Source organism: Pieris rapae, chromosome 11, assembly GCF_905147795.1.
Source record: "Pieris rapae chromosome 11, ilPieRapa1.1, whole genome shotgun sequence".
Classification (NCBI taxonomy): Eukaryota; Metazoa; Arthropoda; class Insecta; order Lepidoptera; family Pieridae; genus Pieris; species Pieris rapae.
In genome coordinates, this window is record NC_059519.1 from 1,213,793 (window position 1) to 1,232,921 (window position 19,129).

General features: G+C 33.3%; 2 protein-coding genes across 16 annotated transcripts in view; one reads left to right on the plus strand and one right to left on the minus strand.

Annotated features, from left to right (window-relative positions):
- Positions 1-15,855, plus strand: part of LOC110999442 (restin homolog) — a 48,806-nt gene extending 32,951 nt beyond the window's left edge. For 14 of the 15 annotated variants that reach the window (XM_022268485.2, XM_022268484.2, XM_022268489.2 and 11 more), the window contains 15 exons: positions 171-323; positions 391-624; positions 698-887; positions 959-1,178; positions 3,320-3,376; positions 8,642-8,782; positions 8,891-9,022; positions 9,462-9,482; positions 9,666-9,837; positions 10,151-10,507; positions 10,602-13,420; positions 13,945-14,087; positions 14,516-14,656; positions 14,774-14,943; positions 15,489-15,855. In XM_022268485.2, coding sequence (XP_022124177.2) covers positions 171-323; positions 391-624; positions 698-887; positions 959-1,178; positions 3,320-3,376; positions 8,642-8,782; positions 8,891-9,022; positions 9,462-9,482; positions 9,666-9,837; positions 10,151-10,507; positions 10,602-13,420; positions 13,945-14,087; positions 14,516-14,656; positions 14,774-14,943; positions 15,489-15,535 — 4,997 coding nt within the window. In that variant the 3' untranslated portion in view covers positions 15,536-15,855. The remainder of the gene's footprint in view (positions 1-170; positions 324-390; positions 625-697; positions 888-958; positions 1,179-3,319; positions 3,377-8,641; positions 8,783-8,890; positions 9,023-9,461; positions 9,483-9,665; positions 9,838-10,150; positions 10,508-10,601; positions 13,421-13,944; positions 14,088-14,515; positions 14,657-14,773; positions 14,944-15,488) is intronic. The other variant, XM_022268487.2, reaches the window with a different exon arrangement.
- A 451-nt stretch (positions 15,856-16,306) lies between these two features.
- Positions 16,307-17,493, minus strand: LOC110999444 (DNA-directed RNA polymerase II subunit RPB11). Its single transcript, XM_022268499.2, has 4 exons — positions 17,315-17,493; positions 17,148-17,237; positions 16,890-17,064; positions 16,307-16,448 (listed from the first exon to the last, which is right to left on the minus strand). The coding sequence occupies exons 1-4, from the start codon at positions 17,365-17,367 to the stop codon at positions 16,413-16,415; spliced, it is 354 nt and encodes a 117-aa protein (XP_022124191.1). The 5' UTR covers positions 17,368-17,493; the 3' UTR covers positions 16,307-16,412.
- Between the last annotated feature and the right edge of the window lie 1,636 nt (positions 17,494-19,129).

Sequence of the window (19,129 nt, forward strand, 5' to 3'; positions counted from 1 at the left end):
CAAGTCGTGTATGTGTTGAGAATAGAGAATGTCGCGTTGACATCCATATTCAGATAGCAATAAATTTCAGACCTTTTAGAGACGGATAAGTTTCACTTCCTCTTTTCACGAGATTATCGAAATTGTTTATACTTTTTAAAAATGTTTTATTAATATAATTATTATTTCAGATCACAGTGTCATTCTTACTGAAGACACGGACAGTTTTATTATCGGGGAGCGTGTCTGGGTTGGTGGTAACAAACCAGGTCAAATTGCTTATATCGGAGAGACACAATTTGCTCCCGGAGATTGGGCCGGAATCGTACTTGACGACCCCATTGGTAAATTGGCGTGACAATATTCGTCTGATATATAGTATTAGTTCCTTATATAATGAATGTCTTGCAGGAAAAAACGATGGTTCTGTGGCTGGGCATCGATACTTTCAGTGCCCAGAGAAACGGGGAGTTTTTTCCCGCCTCACACGCTTAACACGTGAACCACTCTTCTCGCATGCTCCACATGACGCCTCACCAGTGTCAGATGCTGGAAGCGTTTTCGAACGACCTCCATCAGGTTTGGCTCGGCAACGGCGCGCTGGTTCCCCCAATGGAAGTATTCGCAGCATCAGCAGCAAGATGAGTTAGTGTTTCGTACATTTCTGTTACGTATTATTATAAGATATGTGTATGACATATATAATTTTATCGTATAGATGCTTCTATCTCCACAACTACCGGTGCTGACCTTCGAATGGGTGACCGCGTCATTGTGTCTAGCAGTCGCGGTAGCAAAGCAGGAATTTTGAGATATGTAGGCGTTACTGAATTCGCTACTGGTGTATGGGCTGGAGTGGAACTTGACGATCCTATTGGCAAAAACGACGGATCAGTTGAAGGAAAAAGGTAGACGTCGATATTCTCAAACTAGGTGTCGTTGCATATGTAACTGTACTGAATGAAACGGACTTTTACAGATATTTCGAGTGCGCTCCACGTTTCGGTCTATTCGCTCCCATATCGAAGGTATCTCGGTCGCCATCGAACCGCAAGCCTGGAGCGTGTGCGATTCACAGCAACGGTCGGGCGACACCCTTGCGGCGATCTAATTCTCGCGACTCCCTCACATCCCTTGGCACATCGATCGCATCTTCTCGCGCAGGGGTGAGACTGGGGGTGACGTCGCTGGGTTCTCAGGTAGGCTAGCCCCGCGCGCGCTCGGCGGAGCCCTTCTCCCACCGATCGCCTCCCCTCGTGAAGCCGCACCGCAGTGCACCCAGCCTTCTCGACAAAACGTTACTCGTAAAACACGTCGATCACGACCGCTGCGCCCTTATCGCGTTACCTCAGCCGCGCGTCTATTATGACGTAGTCTTCAAGTCGAAAAATGACGCGATGTGCCGTTTGAATGAAACGCTGCCAAAGTCCTGGCGCTGTTCTGAGAGCGCGTTGAGTTTCGATTCGCGTTCGGAGCGATCGCGACGCAGCGTGTCGAGCGGGAGTAGCGGGTCGGTTTCAAGGGCTCTGTCCCAAGGGGGGGAGGTGGTGCGGTGGGGAGGGCGACCCGGCGCCGTGACGCGGGCCAGCCGGGGCCCGGCTACGGACCTGTTTGTAGATTTACCCTCCTCGCGCACTCACTTTTCAGGCTTCGGGAAAAGCTACCATTTCTCTTGTGTGTCACCCTTTCAGTTCAATTATCCATATGTGGTTTACATTTGAACACATTGGTAAATTTTTAATGTACCTCAAGTATATACGGCGTGTGTCACAGTGTATTGAAGTACAAATATCATTCTATAGTTCCTTGCATCCATCCATTGTTACTGAATCACGTAAATAGTCTGCAATAGTATTAGATTGTTCATATGCCTAAAGGGTACACGCAAAAGTAATGATCAGCTATCCGTTTGCATGATTTTTTTGTTACGGTCTGTAGCTGGCACCCTTTTGGTTGGTCCATTATTATTATATTTTAGTTATTTATGCGTTAATCAATGTTTAGTTCACCAAAACCACATTTACACTCAGTCCTTGTTTATCCGCTGCCGAAAACACACAGTGGCAGCGCGAGTGACCGTTTTACTACACGCACAAATCAACTTGGCACCTGATGGCGATAATGACACTTGACGAGGTGCCTAGTTAACTTCTGCGTGTTATACCTGCTCACGCTGCCCTGTACGGCTGAGTGTGTGGCGTTAGAAAGCTTTTTGGGAGCTTGTAGTTAGATATTGAAGACTGCAATGGTAACTTATAGTTACATGTCTTAACTGTGATATAGACATTCCTAAACGAATGTATGACTGATGTATGTTGTGTATTTACATAGTTCTTGCACTAATTAGCATGGTGTTTCTAACCAGAATAAGTACATATAAGATTTCAGTATATCATACTCAATAAAACTAGAAATCGAAAGATATTTCGACATATCTCTATGCGTGTTTATGAAAATTTAATCGATTGCACTGATTTAACTAAGTACAGTGCCACATACTTTTCTTGGTAGTAAGAGAATCGCTGTTATGGATATTGCCAGTAAATAAAAAATAACCATAATGAGGGGAATTGTTTCATGGCATGCAGGCTTACTTAATAATTTATTGAAATATCTTAATAAAAGAATGTATACAAGTATCTTGAAAATATAATTTATAGGATTAAATAAATGTGACACAAATTCAACTATTAGTGATAACAGATAGCTAACCTAACATTCAGAACAGTTCGATAATTAAAACTTCGATTGTAATTCATAATGCAATGAATACAAATATGTTGGTAGACGGTAAAATTATTTATTGTACGACAAAATGGCGGTAGTACCAATTTCAGTCGCCGGCCAAGAAAAGCATGTGGCACTGTATGTCTTTTTTTATCTATTAAACACAATTAGACAGAAAGAGACGAATACTTTAAATGAGACCGCCTTTTATGAATGAGGAGGATAGAAACTAAACAGCGCTAAAAGTACTCAGAGTTGCTCAGTAAGGGTTACGTTTAGATTTTAATATTGGCTTGGCTTATCTCAATATATTTGGTCTGGCATTTTTGCTTAGCTATAATTAATCATTAGAGATAATTGACGACTTCGAGTACGACAGAATGAATGGAGCTACGTAGTGAATGCACTGAATGCTTTTTGGTTCATTTAGATTTTGCATACCGCTATGTGCATAATTGCACGTATCTTGGCCATACATGCCTTGTTGAAGGACGTCTGCGCATCACTGGCCAATTTACGTGTGGATTATAGGGCGGTAGATTTTTGAGTTTAACGCATTGTTTTCTCCTCATGTTTGTTGCGCATTCGCACTGTCACTAACGTCACGATTCAGCGTGTTGGTCCTCCTCGTGCGTCCTCAACCCCGGTCTCCGCAAAGAATGCCCTGCAGGTACAGTATCCCACTATTGCAGCGCGGTAGACAGGAGTTACATTTGTGCTTTACTTGAGAAAATATTTGGCAGATCTGTTGATTCAAAGCTAAGTAGATGGGTAGGCAAATTCTTTGACATTTCATTACTTTGACGATTTTATGGATGTTTCAATTATATACTGTAATCCCCCCAATATCGCGATATAGATTTTTTAACAATTTAAAATCTCGGTACATGAATTTAATAAAGTAATTTAATTTAATAATGGATTATTATAAGTTACAATAATTTGTCTATTCCATTATTAAATTATATTACTTGGGTAATAACTGCCTGGACGGCATCGCTTTATATGTGGGATTACTGTGATTGAATTTTTATATAGAGCAGTAAACTGTACTTTTGTCAAAGGACCTTGGCTTTATGCTTATACAATTAACTGGCTGATATCAACAGAACTGACTTGAAACATTAACAATACTTAAGTAACACCTCACAAATCACTTTTCTAGTTACAATCTGAGTTCTCGGAACATTCATTAAAACTAGATTCATGGGTATTGTTAATAAATATTTTTTGAAGTTAAGCATTTGTACGCACGTCTCTGCGCTGGAAAATGGGAAATTAATTTCGTATTAACACCGAAATTGTCTTTGAAATTTCTAAATTGCCAAATTGTTTTATCCATTTGAAATTGTATTAATCAAACTAATTGTGATCGCACATAAAGTACAAATTGTAATCATGTTCCAATAATCAAGCTATATATTCTGTGATATATATATATATGTTATATCAATCATTTTTCAGTACCTGTAAGTAAGATTCAAATATTCATTGTAATGCATTCCTTTAGTTTTAAGCATTTTAATATAATCTCTAGCTGTAGTTTTATAATTGGTGATAATAAATTATTATACATGAGTGGTTTTATTCTTCCTATGTAAATAAATATGTCTATGTACTGTGTGGTTTTATTGCACGGATATAATATTAAATCCTTCTTGGTTTATTTGAATTACGTTTTTAGAAGATTATTTAGGGCCGTGTTCTAAAATGTGTGTATGAAGTATTGTCAAGATTGAATTGACGCATTTTTGAAAATGGTCATATTTTTTATCGGTTAATATTTCTTGCTGGCAGCCTTTAACGAAGTATAAATTAGTATTGTCTTTTATTAACATAACAAATTTAAATAAAAACACCTTTTTAACGGATTAAAGTTTTGTATTTAACCGACGTTTCGCTTGCTTTACAGCGTGCATGGTCACGGTGACTGAAGACAAAAGGTGTTAAATGTCAAAAAACAATCACAGCTGTAGAAAATGTTATATTATCTGTATTTATTTCCCCGGAGTTGGTATCGATGCATAACTTTAATCCGTTAAAAATGTGTTTTTCTTTAAAAGTATAAATTGTTTATCAGTTATGTTTAATCAGCTTTATAGAAGATACTAAGCATCAGAAACACTGAATCACACATACTAAGTCTAGACTCTGAACTCTCCTTTAGCCGCAAAGGGTAGTGTATATATCTAACGTCTTTTGTTTTATATACTCAACGAGACACGTAGGGAACTGCATGCAGCTTCAAGGTGAAGGAATATCATGCAGTCGGCGTAAAATCAATGTTACGTCGTCTGTGTTTGGCTGGAAGCGTGCCAAGTTTTGTGGAGTTCATTTACATGGAAATAACTTTATCTATGGTGCTTTATTGTCTGTAAAAATTAAGCACGATAGCAATGTTAGGAGCTTCATTTTGTGGGTTTTAGTAAATAATTCAACGGTAAAGGGATTTATGGTAAAATTTTAGACTAAGACTGTCGCCACTTTTTATATATATATAATGTGGATGATTAATCTTGTGGGATTTTTATTGGTGGAGGATTTCTTTTATTTGTCAGAATTAAATCTATCACTTTTGAGTCAAACGTAGCGGAAATTTAAAAAAAACAAACGAATAATTTATTATATTTCTATACAATAGATTATATAGCACATTAAGTATTAGGAAAAAATAAACTCAGTTTAGTGAGAATTCAACAACTCAGATATGTCATGTGCAGTGTGTATGTCGTAGCCAACTACCTTAATTAGCCATTCAATCAATAGCCTAGCTTTACTAAACAGCGACGTTGAACTAGCGGCCTGAATTATATTCATCCGTACCATTTGTTACAGCAGTTGATGAACTGTCTGGCCAATGCTTAGGCCACTTGTACGTTCATGTGACAAAAATAAAAAAAAGCTGAAGAAGAAATAAAAGTTTGTGGGAGAAAGTGGAACTAAATTGAAATTCATTATATAATTGATTAAATAGAACAAGCAAGTCTTGTATCGTCATCGATTCAAGTTATTTGCCTAGCTGTTTGAACTAATGGTTGAATACAGGCAATAGTTGAACGGCGCTGTTTAGTAAAGCTAGGCTGATGATTGAACGGCTAATTAAGCTAGTTAGCCGCGACATGTCTACTTACTCGAAACTAAGCATTTCGCTGGAAACAGAACTTAGTTTTAGTTACTCGTCATATATACATGTTCTATTATAGAAAACTCGTTAATTGAATATTTAATATCAGTACCAAATATAGATTTATAAATTGTGTAAACACACTTGAATCGATATCTTGCCAAAGTAAGAGATGACTTAATAACCACGCGGCGTGGGTAGGTGTTAATATGCGAGACTAAGGAAATATATGTTTTAATAGAACTTAAAATGACTCAACAACTCTTTAAGAATTAATTCGGAAGAGAACTTATGGATATGCGAATCGTTATAGAAAAGTATTGAAATAAAAATAGCCTTTTTTTAGAGTTATATACTTAAGTTTATAGTTAAGTTTATGATGGAGTAAAGGCCTTTTTCAAAATCTACTTGATCTCTCTCTTCTTCATCTCTTTACCTTCGCTAAAATTTTCCAATCGTTCCGCGATATCTCTTTTCATCTACCCAAGTTTCTAGTGGGCAGCCTATTTATTAGTATTTATGCAAAGCGTTTCGTGTAATCAAATTGTTTATTATCGTATAAAAGCGAATATAATAGGAACTATTAATAGTAACTGGTTTTGAGGATTTAGTAGATTTATTCCCTGAACGATTACTAAAATTATGCACGAAAAATTCATTCAAGTATAAAATAGCTGTTATTTTGATCTTGGTATTATATTTGACATTTCAGTTTTAACCACGGTTGGATTATTTGTTTTGGTTTGTTGTTTGTGTCTTGGCGTAGTATAAATTAATACTAGAAGAAAATACAGTAAAAAATCCACTGAATAAATAACAAAACAGAACATAATTGCCCCTAAATTTTGAAAGACAGTTGGCATCACTGATAAAGAACTCGGAATTCTACAAATTCGTAATATAAAATTTGCGGACATACACAGAACACTCTTTCATATTTATAAATATAAAATAGCTGATTTCAATTAATATTCAATGGAGGTACGAAAAAACATAATTGCCAATCGATTAAACTCAACAATGCAGTTCTTATTCGGTTGCATAATGATTAGTCATACATTTTTATGTGATGTCAACTATATACGTATTCGTAATTAAATGTAAATTATATTAGTATAATATAACAGTTTGTTGTAAGGAAATTCAATTTGAAATAATAATTACTTATTATAATTCTGTTTCAGACAACACTTGAGTGGCTACTGAGTCATTAGATATTACGAAGAATTTAATGAAATATTTTCAGATAATGTAATTTCTCTGCAGATTGATAATTATTATTGATTCAATTATACATTATATTATAATTACTTAATGTTTTTTTACATACATTTTTTTTTTGCTTAAACTATCAGTGGAGATCGCTGTAAAGCGTTGAAACCGTTCGTGCTCTTCTTATTTATCATATGATTTCTTGAGAAGAAGTGTTAAATAAAAATTTATCAATCTTGCTTTGACTATTGTAAACTTGGGGTCTTGAAAAGAGATGTTGATAAGGATACACTCACAAGTTTCGCACAACAATTGTTTTACATAATTAAAAGGTTTTGTCAAGGTTCGTCAAACACATATTATTGTTGAAGCCAGGTTCACAACTAATATAATAAAAAACTTATGCAAATCTTAGATTTTAATTATCAAAAAAAAAATGTAAGTATTTGATTGTACATAAGAATCTCAATAACTCGAACTTTATTAAATCGATTCCCTTCCACTGTAGGTACCCGTAAATACTAGGTGTCTCGAATTAATTAGACTTCGTAACTTGAACAAAATTCTATATCCCTACGATATATTGATAATTAATACATATACTCTTCGCATAGAACTCGAATTTCAAAAAGGAGACTGTAAGTCGTAGTTAATAAAATTCGAAAAATATATTTACAAATAGCGCTTATGTAAGTAGAAAACTCGTTATCTCAATGTTTCTGCCGGTCCTTTATCCATTCGAGTTATCGAGATTCCACTGTACATATATACATACATATAATTTTATTGGATAATAAAATTCTGCCAACTCAGCTTAAAATCATCAGCAACCCTGATTTTCAGTAAGCCCATATATATTTTTACGATATCAGGTCTATTATTACCCAAAATCTGTTAAGAATATTATTCGGTCGTGTCTTACATTTCTCCTTTGTAATATTAATTAGACAAAAATGGTAGAATATTTTTATTATAAGTCGGTACGTAAAAGGAAAATGCAACAGGGAACAGTGAACACGTTGCGCTTCAGTGATCCAAATACTAGAAAATATGTAAAACAGGGAGAAAATATCACCGCAAGCACATAATAAACTCTAAAGAAATAATTTTTTAATTATACGAAAACCAAGATGCGAGTGAAATTTTATTTTGTGAGGAAATTACTTCTATGGAGGAATATATAGCCATCACGATATTTTGTGTATAAACTGTGTATGTAAAACGTGTTTAACAGATATAATCGCGAATTTTTACATTGTCACAAAACGAACTTTTAAGTGCTGTGCTGTAACACACATAGTCCTAAATAAAATTAAATTAAATACGTTTTAATATTTTTAATTGTATAATAATACTTACCTAATCGTAATATATTCATTATTATAATTTATATGTATCGGAATGTAAGTTTTAAAAATGTATTGAATGTTTTGTCTTTGTCACACATAGGTTATTTTGAATTTTAATAAACACGATCAAACATCGTTCGTTTATACCATTAACATTTTAAGATAATTTTTTTATTGGAACATGATTATAATTGTACAAATTAAATGTTGATATTTTTTAAATAATTATTAAAATGAGAAACATATATAGGAACTTCTTCGTGAAAAGCAACATCATCTGGAGCGTCTTATGAAGGAGAGAGAATTGGAAAGATCAGAAGTCGCTAAAGTATCTCTTCAAGTTAACAGAGCAGAAACAGCGCTTGCGCAAGTACAAAAGGAGGCGTCTGAGGTAAAGCTTAAAGCCTTTATATATTGGAATTAATTTTTCAAAAATATTAAGAATCGATAAAAAATCTACGGATTTTTGATTTTGATAAGATATTTTTAATGTTCACAGGCGAGTTCAGAAAACTCGAAACTCAAAGTTGAACTTGAGAAACTAAATAAGCTTCTAGAAGATGAAAGACAGAAGGTTGAAGACCTTATGTTTAGAAATGAAGAAGAGAATATTAATAAAGAAGAGTATATTGTAAGTTAGGAAATTTATTTATTTTCTTTATAGCTCTCGTTTTACTTGAAAAATAATTATGAGATAATACAAGACTAAAAGCCCGACAACGCACTTGCGAGCTTTTTGGCAGAGTGAGTGTCATGTATCACTTAACATCAGATGAGCCTACCCTACCTGCCCCCTACTAATGATATATGTATAGGTTTTAAATGCCTAATCATGTTTCAAGTCACGCGACCAAGCATTGTATCAAGCTTCGTTTTAGTCTCTAGGATTGTATGCTTTATATGTTTTTACCAAAACAGGTCAAATAAATCATATTTGAGGTGATTAATTAATCCCAAATTGATGAATTAATCTCTAATACTTTATTGGTTAAATCGATTGGCATAAATACGATCTGATAAGTTTGAAATATTATTAACTTTAAATTTTTTTTTATTTTTCTCTTTTTCAGAGATACAAGGAAGCCATGGAGGTAAGATCATATTGTCCAATCAATCTTATCTAACAGCGAACTATAACATAAATTAAACAAGCCTAGGCAGTATATTCATTTTTCGTCATACACTTTTTTTACTATAATTTTTCAGCACTATATAGAGATTTTTCCATAGTTAAACTTACTGCAAAGTACGTATTAAATATTTTTAATTTCTAGCACGAGAAAATGGAAAGAGAAAAATTCATCCGGGATTTAGAAGCAGAAGTCGCTCTACAATCTGCACGAGCGGAAACTACATCAAGTGCATTGCAAGCCCTGGAGGAACAAAGAAATGCAGATATGGCAACATTGTCCGAACAACATAAAGAGGAATTGACCGCTGCGCAAAGTAAGAATTTATTTTTCTTACAGAAAAAATAAACTGTTCCGATACTCCAAGTCCTTTATCATCACAGTCTGCGTCATACAGGTTTGCACCGCGATTTGCTTCAAACGTGGAATATTATTTAATTTGTTGAGAATCAATATTATCATCAAATATATCGAGTATATAATGTAAGAGTAAACTAAGCTTCTGTGAAACATTGATGCTATTTTTAACAAATAGTAATAACTCTTTCAGATAGTTTAAGGAAAGACACCAATGTCAAATAATATTTTTCATCGTCCATTGTATTATTTTATCCAATTTTCCGTTTCAGCACTTTCATCTGAGTTACAAAAATTGTTGGACGAAGCATACGCTCTCCTGAAAGAAAAAGAAAACGAAAAGGATTCTCTTGGTAAAAGCATGACAGACGAACTCACGAAAGTTAAAGCGGAATCAGAGAAAGCCCTTACTGAAGCCAAGACAAAGATGGCGATTGCTCAGACGGAGTTTGAAACTCAGTTATCTGTACTAACATCCAAATTGCAGCTAGTAGAATCAAAACTAGAGACTGAAAAACAAAATGTTGAACGCTTAAATAAAGATAATAGTCAAATAATTACGGATTTAAATACGAAGCTCACTCAGCTTCAGGCAACAGTAGATGATAAAACTTTAGAACTAAATAAAGGTAAGAGAACTATTTTTAACTGTATATCTACTTTTTTTTCACTGGTATAGAAATTCTTGCTATAAAGTATTAATTACAATTATCAATGTTTCAGTACTTGGTACCAGCAAGGAGCACGAGGTTAATTTAAATAAAGAAATTAGTAAATTAAAAATGGAACTAAGCGCTAAAATATTAGATCTAGAACAGTTACATGATATTAAATCTAAAAAAGACGCTCTGTGTCAAAAGTTACAAGAGGAGATAACACAGGTCAAGGAAGAACTTACACGTAAAATAACTGATTATGAAAGTGTTTTGAATGAAGCTTCACAACAAGACGAAAAGAACAAGTCTGAAATAATACGACTTCAGCAAGACTTAAATACTAAAACGAAGGACTACGAAAAGTTACTTAATGAATCAAATAAAATAAAAACCACTAATGAAAAAGCTATCAGTGATTATAAACAAACCATCCATGAGCGTGATAAGGAAATTGTTAAATTAAAAGATGAATTTGAAGAAACTACAGCTAACTTCAATATTAAGCATAGTAAAATAGCTGAGGAACACAAAAAAGAAATTGAGGATCGTAACGTTAAAATAGAGCAGTTATTAAAAGAAATAGAAAATCACAAACAATTATTAGACAAAAATAAACTAGAAATAGATACATTGACTACACAATTTACTATTAACACGGATGAACTAAATGCTCTTAAAGAAGAAAACGCAAAATTAAAGCAAACTTTGAACGAATTAAATGAAATTAATAATACGCTTAAGAATAAAATATCTTCAATGGAACTTGAGATTGGAGAATTAAATCGACAGTTCGAAAGTACTAAGGAAAAATGTAACGAATTACAACAATCTAAAGACAAGATTGAAAGTGAATATATGAATTTAACAGGACAAACTACAGACTCGAATGAGCAATTTAATAAGCTCACTGTACATTTGAAAGATACCGAAAAGGAGCTACAAACTCTGAAAGATAAACACAGGGAGGTGGCTAACAATCATGGTAGAATAGAACAAGAATTAAAACAAAAAATATTTAAGCTACAGGAAGATTTCTCCGTAGAACGTTCACAACTCATTCAATCTATTGATGAAAATATTGAAAAATACAAAATCGAAGAACAGAAATTAAAAGATATTGAACTTCATATAACTGAAGTAAATAATCGTGTGAAGGAGGTAGAATCAGAAAATGACAAATTATTAGACGAAAATTCAATTCTAAAGCAAGAGGTTGAACTTCTAAAAATGAAAGAGAAAGAATTAGTAAATGACTTTGATTTTTCTCGCAAAAACCTTGAAATAGACATTGACAAATATAAAGAAGAAGTGTCACTATTGAGAGCAGAGGGTGCTTCTTCAGAAGTAAAATTGATGGAGAAGGTTGACCAGTTAACAGAAGCTCAAAACGATCTTAATAATAAATTAGAAGAAGCTAGAAAACACGAGGACTCTCTTCAAAAGATTCTCGAGGACATGACATCACAAATGACCTACCAAAAAACTCAACATGAAAAAGAAAAAAGTCAAATCCTAAGTCAAATAACCGATTTGAACAATCAAGCAGAAACTAATAAGGATGAAGAGATTAAGCTAAAGAAAACTTTGGAAGAAAAAGAAACATTAATTAAGGATTTAAACTTAAAGTTAGAAATGTTGCAAGTTGACCTAAAATCAAGTGAAGAAATGTTAGTAGAAAAGGATCGACAAATTACTCAAGCAAACAATGAAGTAACTAAAACGAATGAAAGTAAAAGTAAATTAGAAGAACAATTAAATATTTTGCATTCTGAATTAGCTTCAATCAAGCAGAAACATGAAAGTCTTTTGAAAAATTCTTCAAGTGAAGAATCTTTGCTTAAGGACCAACTAGGACAGTTAGAAACTTTTAAAGTGGAAATTGCAACATTAATCGCAGATAAAACTAATCTGGAAACAAAACACGCTGAAGTCGTCACCGAATCAACCAAACTAAAGGCAGAGTTTGATGATTTAGTTAGTAGACTTAAGCAAACAACAGATATTAATAATAATTTAAATAAAGTAATTGACGAAAAAGATGCATTACTAAAATCTCAAGAAAAAAAAATAGATCAGAACAACAAAGAAATCAAAAACGTGCATGAAGAAATAACGAGACTTAAAAATGAAATTAGTGACAAGATAAGAGCACTTAAAGAAAAACAGGACCAACTCGATAACCTCAATGACACCATTAAAGGTGAAACAAATGGTGCCAAACAATTAATAGAATCAATAGAACGTGAGACTGGCGAACTTAAAGCAAAACACATGTCTGAAGTTGAATCTCTAACTAACACAGTAAAAACATTACAAAATTCACTGACAGAACACGAAAAGCACTCCGAAGAACTCGTGCAGGCTCGTGAAAAAATAAACGATTTACAAACATTACTCACTAAGTCAGACAACGATATAAAACAACTGACGACTATTAACGAAGCTCAAAAACTAAATTACCAAGATCTCAACAAACAATTACAGACTCAATTTGACGAATATAAAAAAGAAAGCAAAACGTTAAGACACGAACTTAAAGCCAAAATAAATGACTACGAAAAGGAATTGGAAGAATCTAGGAAAACAATAAAGCAAGATTTAGAAAAGCAAAGTGAAATGCAAAATAAGTTAGAAGTCGCGGAGAAAAATATTTTAGAGCTAAAACAGAATTTAGAGTTATTAAATGTTCAACAAACGAACGTAGGAGAAAAGGATGAAAGATTAGAAAAGTTAACCTTTGAGTTGCAATCAACGAGAAATGCTAATTCGGAGGCTTTAAAGAATATAGAGAAGACATTGCAAACATTGAAGAACGAGATTGAACAGAAAGTCGCACTAATTAAAGAAAAAGATGGTCTTGTTCTCAAGTTACAAGATGATCTCAAGGTAAGCATAACCTGTGTAAAAGTCTAACTCCGTAGTTTTAGAGCGTTAAGTTACAGATATTTCCTATTTATAAGTACTCTTAGTACATAAGTGATAAAAAATACGTAAATACCCTTAAATCCGTTTTGGAACATGCCCCTAGAAAAAAGCGGCACGGCCTTCCTCAAAGCAGTTCAGGTCATTTAACCCCCTTAAAAGTTAATTGTGAATAACTAGAAGCCGTATGAAAACACAAAATCTCACAATACATATTAGACTTTCTAGCCTTTGGATTTAAAAATATATAAAAACAAAAAATTGATTGGTCACTATAAGAGTTACCTAATTATGTAATAACTTAAGACAGAGGCCCCTAAGTAGGGACTGAACTTGGATCTCACAACTTTTTACGGCAGAAGTGCGTTGTGAGACTTATTACTTGTTCAATCGAACTTCATTAATAACCGTATTCTAAAACGTCACTCTTAATGGCACTTGAGATAGGAATTGGTGTGTATGAGGTGTTTATATTTGTATGATTTCAGACTTTTAAAGCGAAATATGAAATAGCGGAGAGAGAAAAGGTGCTTCTGCAAAAGGAATTGTCGAAGAGATCAAACGAAATACGCGACAAAAACGATAATAAATCGATGGGTACTTTGGGCCAGGGAGATACCGCGCAAGACAGGTGAATAATATTCATGATTCTTGATTTTCAATTATTACTGTAATTTTGTCGTAATATAAAAATATTACGACATTAATATAATGAAGAAAAATCTTCATTGGCTATAATTTGACTTAATTTATAGTTATTAGAAACTGAATTGAAATTTTAAAAAATCAAATTTTTTATTCACTTAAAAAAGACATGTTCATCTCAGCACAGTACAACAGAGACACTGTGTTGTGGTGGTGACAAGTGTGTTTTTCTTAAATATCAGTACCTATGTAAATTTTTCACTTGCATAATTTCGTTTCAGTTAGGTTTTTTTTAAAATAAATAGTTGAAATTTACTTCTTAAATGCACTTATAAAAATATTAAAGTGTCGGCCCGTGTCGTTCTTAGATACTAATAATATTCGCAAATTATACTTAAGTTTTTCGTATTACAGAACAGAGGAGAAAGAGATGATCGACGGTCAAGTGAATTTCTTGAATTCGGTGATCGTGGATATGCAAAAAAAGAACGAGCAACTCATGGCAAGAGTACAAGCGTTGGAGGGAGGAGCGTTAACCACTGAACCACCGTTGTTGTAAGTGGAATACGGCGTAACTATAATCAGCCAGTTTCATTTTTTAATTTTCAACAGGATCGAACCTGCGTTCTGTGCGTGAATACTACAATTAAACCGATTTGTTTAATTCAACAGTAACGGGCGGAAAGTGCGAGCCGTAGCGCCGCGTTTGTTCTGCGATATTTGCGACGTGTTTGACGCCCACGATACGGAAGACTGTCCCAAGCAGGGATTGCCCGATGACCCTCCGCCATCAGCCAAGAAGCAGGCGCCTTTGCCAAGGGAATACTGCGATATTTGTGAAGGTATTCAGAAAGAGTATATGAATAATGTTATCTATAAACATACAACCCATTTATAGGAGTGTACTATTTAGATGTATCAACTATGGTGTTGTTGTTAGGTTCCGGGATAGTATTTGGTAAAACCAAACGTCACTAAATTTAGATGTCAAGGTGACAAGCGATTAAAAGGTACTAAAAACCCTCAAAGTAATATAAATTATGATATAGATAGATTGCAAAATATAATAGTGCTGACATTTTAAGAGTCAACTTAGTTTAACTGTTTACAAGATGTAAAATTTTATTTACAAATTAATAATACTGTATAACTTCTAACAGAAATAATTAAATAAAAACTTGGCCCAATCAAAGAAAATAAATAAGCACTCTCAATATCATATGAAAAAAGAAAGCCCTATTAGCATATATGTATACTACTCCATCAGAGATTGCTTACTAATAATAAATATGATAATAATAAACAAAAAGTAATCCTTACTATTACTATATTTCTAATATAGGCCATTATTAAGTCCTCCAAATTAACTTTATAAAATTTGTTTCAGTATTTGGACATGCTACGGAGAACTGTGATGAAGAAGAAACCTTCTAATACCTATTTATTGTTTTAATGTTACCATTGTTACTGTTACTTGTTTCATTCTAGGTATTATTATTTATTGTTTACCTTGTTATGGTATCTCGTTTTATTCTTACTAGATTTGTATATAAGTATTGATTTCATATAAGTTTTTAATGCCATGCATGCCTCTTTATAGGAATGATTTTCATATACATTGTCCAGATATAATGTGTAATGAGAAAAGACTGTAGGCACAAATAAAATAATCATCACAATCATGTTTCAAGTAATATACACATTTGTCCAATAAAGAACACCAAGTTTTTGAATAAAATAGAATTATAATGAAATGCTTTTTATTTCTGGATGTGTACAACTATAAAAACAATTAGGTTTTTGATTGTCAATAGGTGTAGTGGTTTTGAAACTAAAAATAACTCCTATAACTGTGGATACAAACTGCTTGTAATTAATTATCTTGTAGAAAACATGTTATTTGAATAAACCTTAACTTTAGTGAAATCAAAATGATTATGTATATCATTTCATTTCAGCAAGGTACTGCCATATTATGTTGACATATACATTATACATTTTTGATATAAAGCTACATATTTAAACATGTTCCTTAATTAGGATAACTGATAATCCCATAAAACTATATTATTTGTCATTTGTAAGAGGTGTCAAGTGTAAGTAAATTTGGAATAGATATTTTACATTTAATCATGTACATCATCTCATTAAAAAGGACTTGATTTGGTATCTTATGGTGTCAAAATATAAACAAAAAAGTTGTCTCAACCTTTTATTTGTAAAATTTAAAGATACAAACTTTTAATTTAATCCTAATACTCATATTATGATTATAAAGTCACATCACAGCTGTTCTTAAAATCATCACTTCTCAATCTAAACCATCTTTTTTCTCTTTGATAGCTTCCTGAAACAGAGATAAATTTGTAAAACATTTAAAGACTGTATTTTTTCAAAAGGTAAAACCTGTAAAAACAGGTCATCAACATGTAGCAAGTGGATTCTTAACATTCAAAACAATACACACACCTACATATAGAAAGCAATAAAAAGTATGACGTTTAACAGTAACAAATTAAAATATTTACAAAGGGACTAACATCAAACCTTTTGTCAGTTCAGTCAAGGGGCAATTATAACATGCCTTGGTTATAACATACATTGGTTTAAAATAACCATACCTACATATTTAAATATATTCTTCACTCACATAGTTTAAAAAATTCGTAGTTTAACAAATAACCTGAGCAAAGAAGCTTGATCACTTCAATTTCGAATTAAGAGTAAATACTACAAAGTAAACTGTGTTACGTTTATATCTAACACAGTAATTTAATAATTAAGTCACCTTAAACCTCTCTTCAAACAGAGATAATTCTGATGTTAGATCTGTTATTGCATTCATAAATGCTTCCTGTGGTGTGTAATCTGATGTTGTCTGAATGCGGAGAACAAACTTATGTTCCAAAGGATGTGGTACTTTGTATCCAGCAAATAAAACTTTTGGGTCCTTAAGAAGCTGGCTGTAATGATAAATAGCTGGATTTATTGACCAAATATCTTAAACTATAACCAAGTTATCACTACAAATACATTAGCTACTTACTGTCGGATCATATTGCCAAGAGTATGATCTTCCTTGTTTACAGTGAAAATAGCAGCATTTGTTACTTTTGTATCTTCTTCTTTTTGTACCCTATAATGAAAAAGAAAGACGTGTCTTATGATTATACTAACTAGTAAGCATAAAACCGCAAGAGGGATAACACTTACTTCTTTTCTCCATCATACAAAAGAAATGATTCAAAGGTGGGAGGTGCGTTCATAGTTTAAATTTTTAGGATTTGATTTGTTTAAAAATTCGGGAATTGAACACCAAACAAAATATATTGTGAAAATATTTAGATGTATCATGTATGTCACAAAGTTTTTTGTAACAAACAAACTAAAAGCTAGATTTTTAAACTGACAATGGACTCTGTTGACATATTTAATCTGTGACAGCCAAATTTAGCTGTCAAGTCTGTGCGGAAAGAGGTGCCTTCACAGCATATAATATTGGTAGGGGAGCCCACGATGCTAAATGGGGATTTACTCGAGCGTCGTGGAGACCTAGGGTTGCAAAGCTTAGATGACAAGAAGAAAAAAATGTTATATGATATTTACCTTTTCATCGGTGGGGAAAGCGGCTATAGATTTTTAAATATGTAAAAAAAAGCTGTTGCATGGACATACTCGAGCGCGTCAGATATTGATAGCATCAATGTCCTACGTATTTTTAATAATGTACGTATGTTAATCTGATCATTTGCATGATGCGGGTGGTTGTAAGGGTTAAAAATGAAAAAAAAAATTTTAATCGAGCGCGTCAGGTTTTCTAAAGGGGTGTTAAGTGCACCAAAAAAAAGCTCTCATTCAATAATCTGACGATTTCGATCTGACGCAAACTCGCAGCCATTATTATAATGTGCAAAAAAAATTCGCCATTTTGAAATACTCAAGCGCGTCAGATTAAGATATATATGGTTCAGATTTATGTTCTAAACGTACTGTCTCATAATCTGACGATTATCTAGAGGGATTTGCCTGATCTGACAAAAAAAATATTAGAAAAACGGTTCACCCTATAGGCCATCCCTGCAATTCCATTCCTGGGCGCTTAAAATAGTACTTATAAGCTCGCTGAGTTCAAAGAAATAATATTTCTATGCGTTTGAGCTCTCCCAGCTCGAAAGTCTGATTGAAGTTTCATAGAACACTATTTTTTAAATTTTCAAACCCCAATAACTTTTTAATGGATCAAGCAATTTCCCCGCGGTTGACGGCGATCGACGCATTTTTTAAGCTCTAATTATTTAATTTCAAAACGATAATCCGATATGAAATGTCGAAGTTATGTGATAGAAACACTTTTTTCGGTTTTCTTTCGTTCACGATATCTCTCGAACGAATCAACCGATTTTGACCAGTTTGGTGGCGATCGACGTCGTTTTTCAAGCTTAAAGGTGGATTAGTTTTTTGAAGTTGATGGATAAAGCCGTTTAACAGTTATTGCAAAAAAACACTATCAAAAAAACAAATTGTTATTTTTTTGAGATTTTTCAAAATTTCTCAAAATCTATCAGTCCGAATCGGTTCCAATTCACATGTAATCTAATTTTGAGGGAAACGCGGAGAAGGAAATGTAGGTATCACGCAGCTGCACGCGTTTATCGCACGAACTTTATCGACAAAATTTTGTTATTTCGGCTTGCGGAAATCGTCAGATAATATATTTTTCAATATTCTTCAATTATTTCGTTCAAAATAAAAAAAAATTTAGCTACGCTCGAGAACGTCAAGATGACGTTTTTTTTTACAACTTTGCTGCCCTACCCTTTCTTTACGTCACTCTCAAGTTGATCAGATTAATGGAATATACACTTTTTAGGATGTAATTAACTCACACTACCTTAATCTGACGCGCTCGAGAATGTCTAATGATCAATTTTTTTTTAATAATCTGATCCGGTATCCTTCACGGGCGGCCTTATATATGGGCCTCATATTTGGTGGATGTACTTAACCGGGTACAAGGTATCCCCCTGT

Bases quoted from the DNA above. Each gene is read 5' to 3' on its own strand.
- LOC110999444 (XM_022268499.2), bottom strand. From the start codon at position 17,367: ATGAACGCACCTCCCACCTTTGAATCATTTCTTTTGTATGATGGAGAA. The intron at 17,065-17,147 runs GTAAGTAGCTAA...TTATCATTACAG, and splicing joins CTTGGCAATATGATCCGACA to CCAGCTTCTTAAGGACCCAA. The intron at 16,449-16,889 runs GTGACTTAATTA...TCTCTGTTTCAG, and splicing joins TGTTTGAAGAGAGGTTTAAG to GAAGCTATCAAAGAGAAAAA.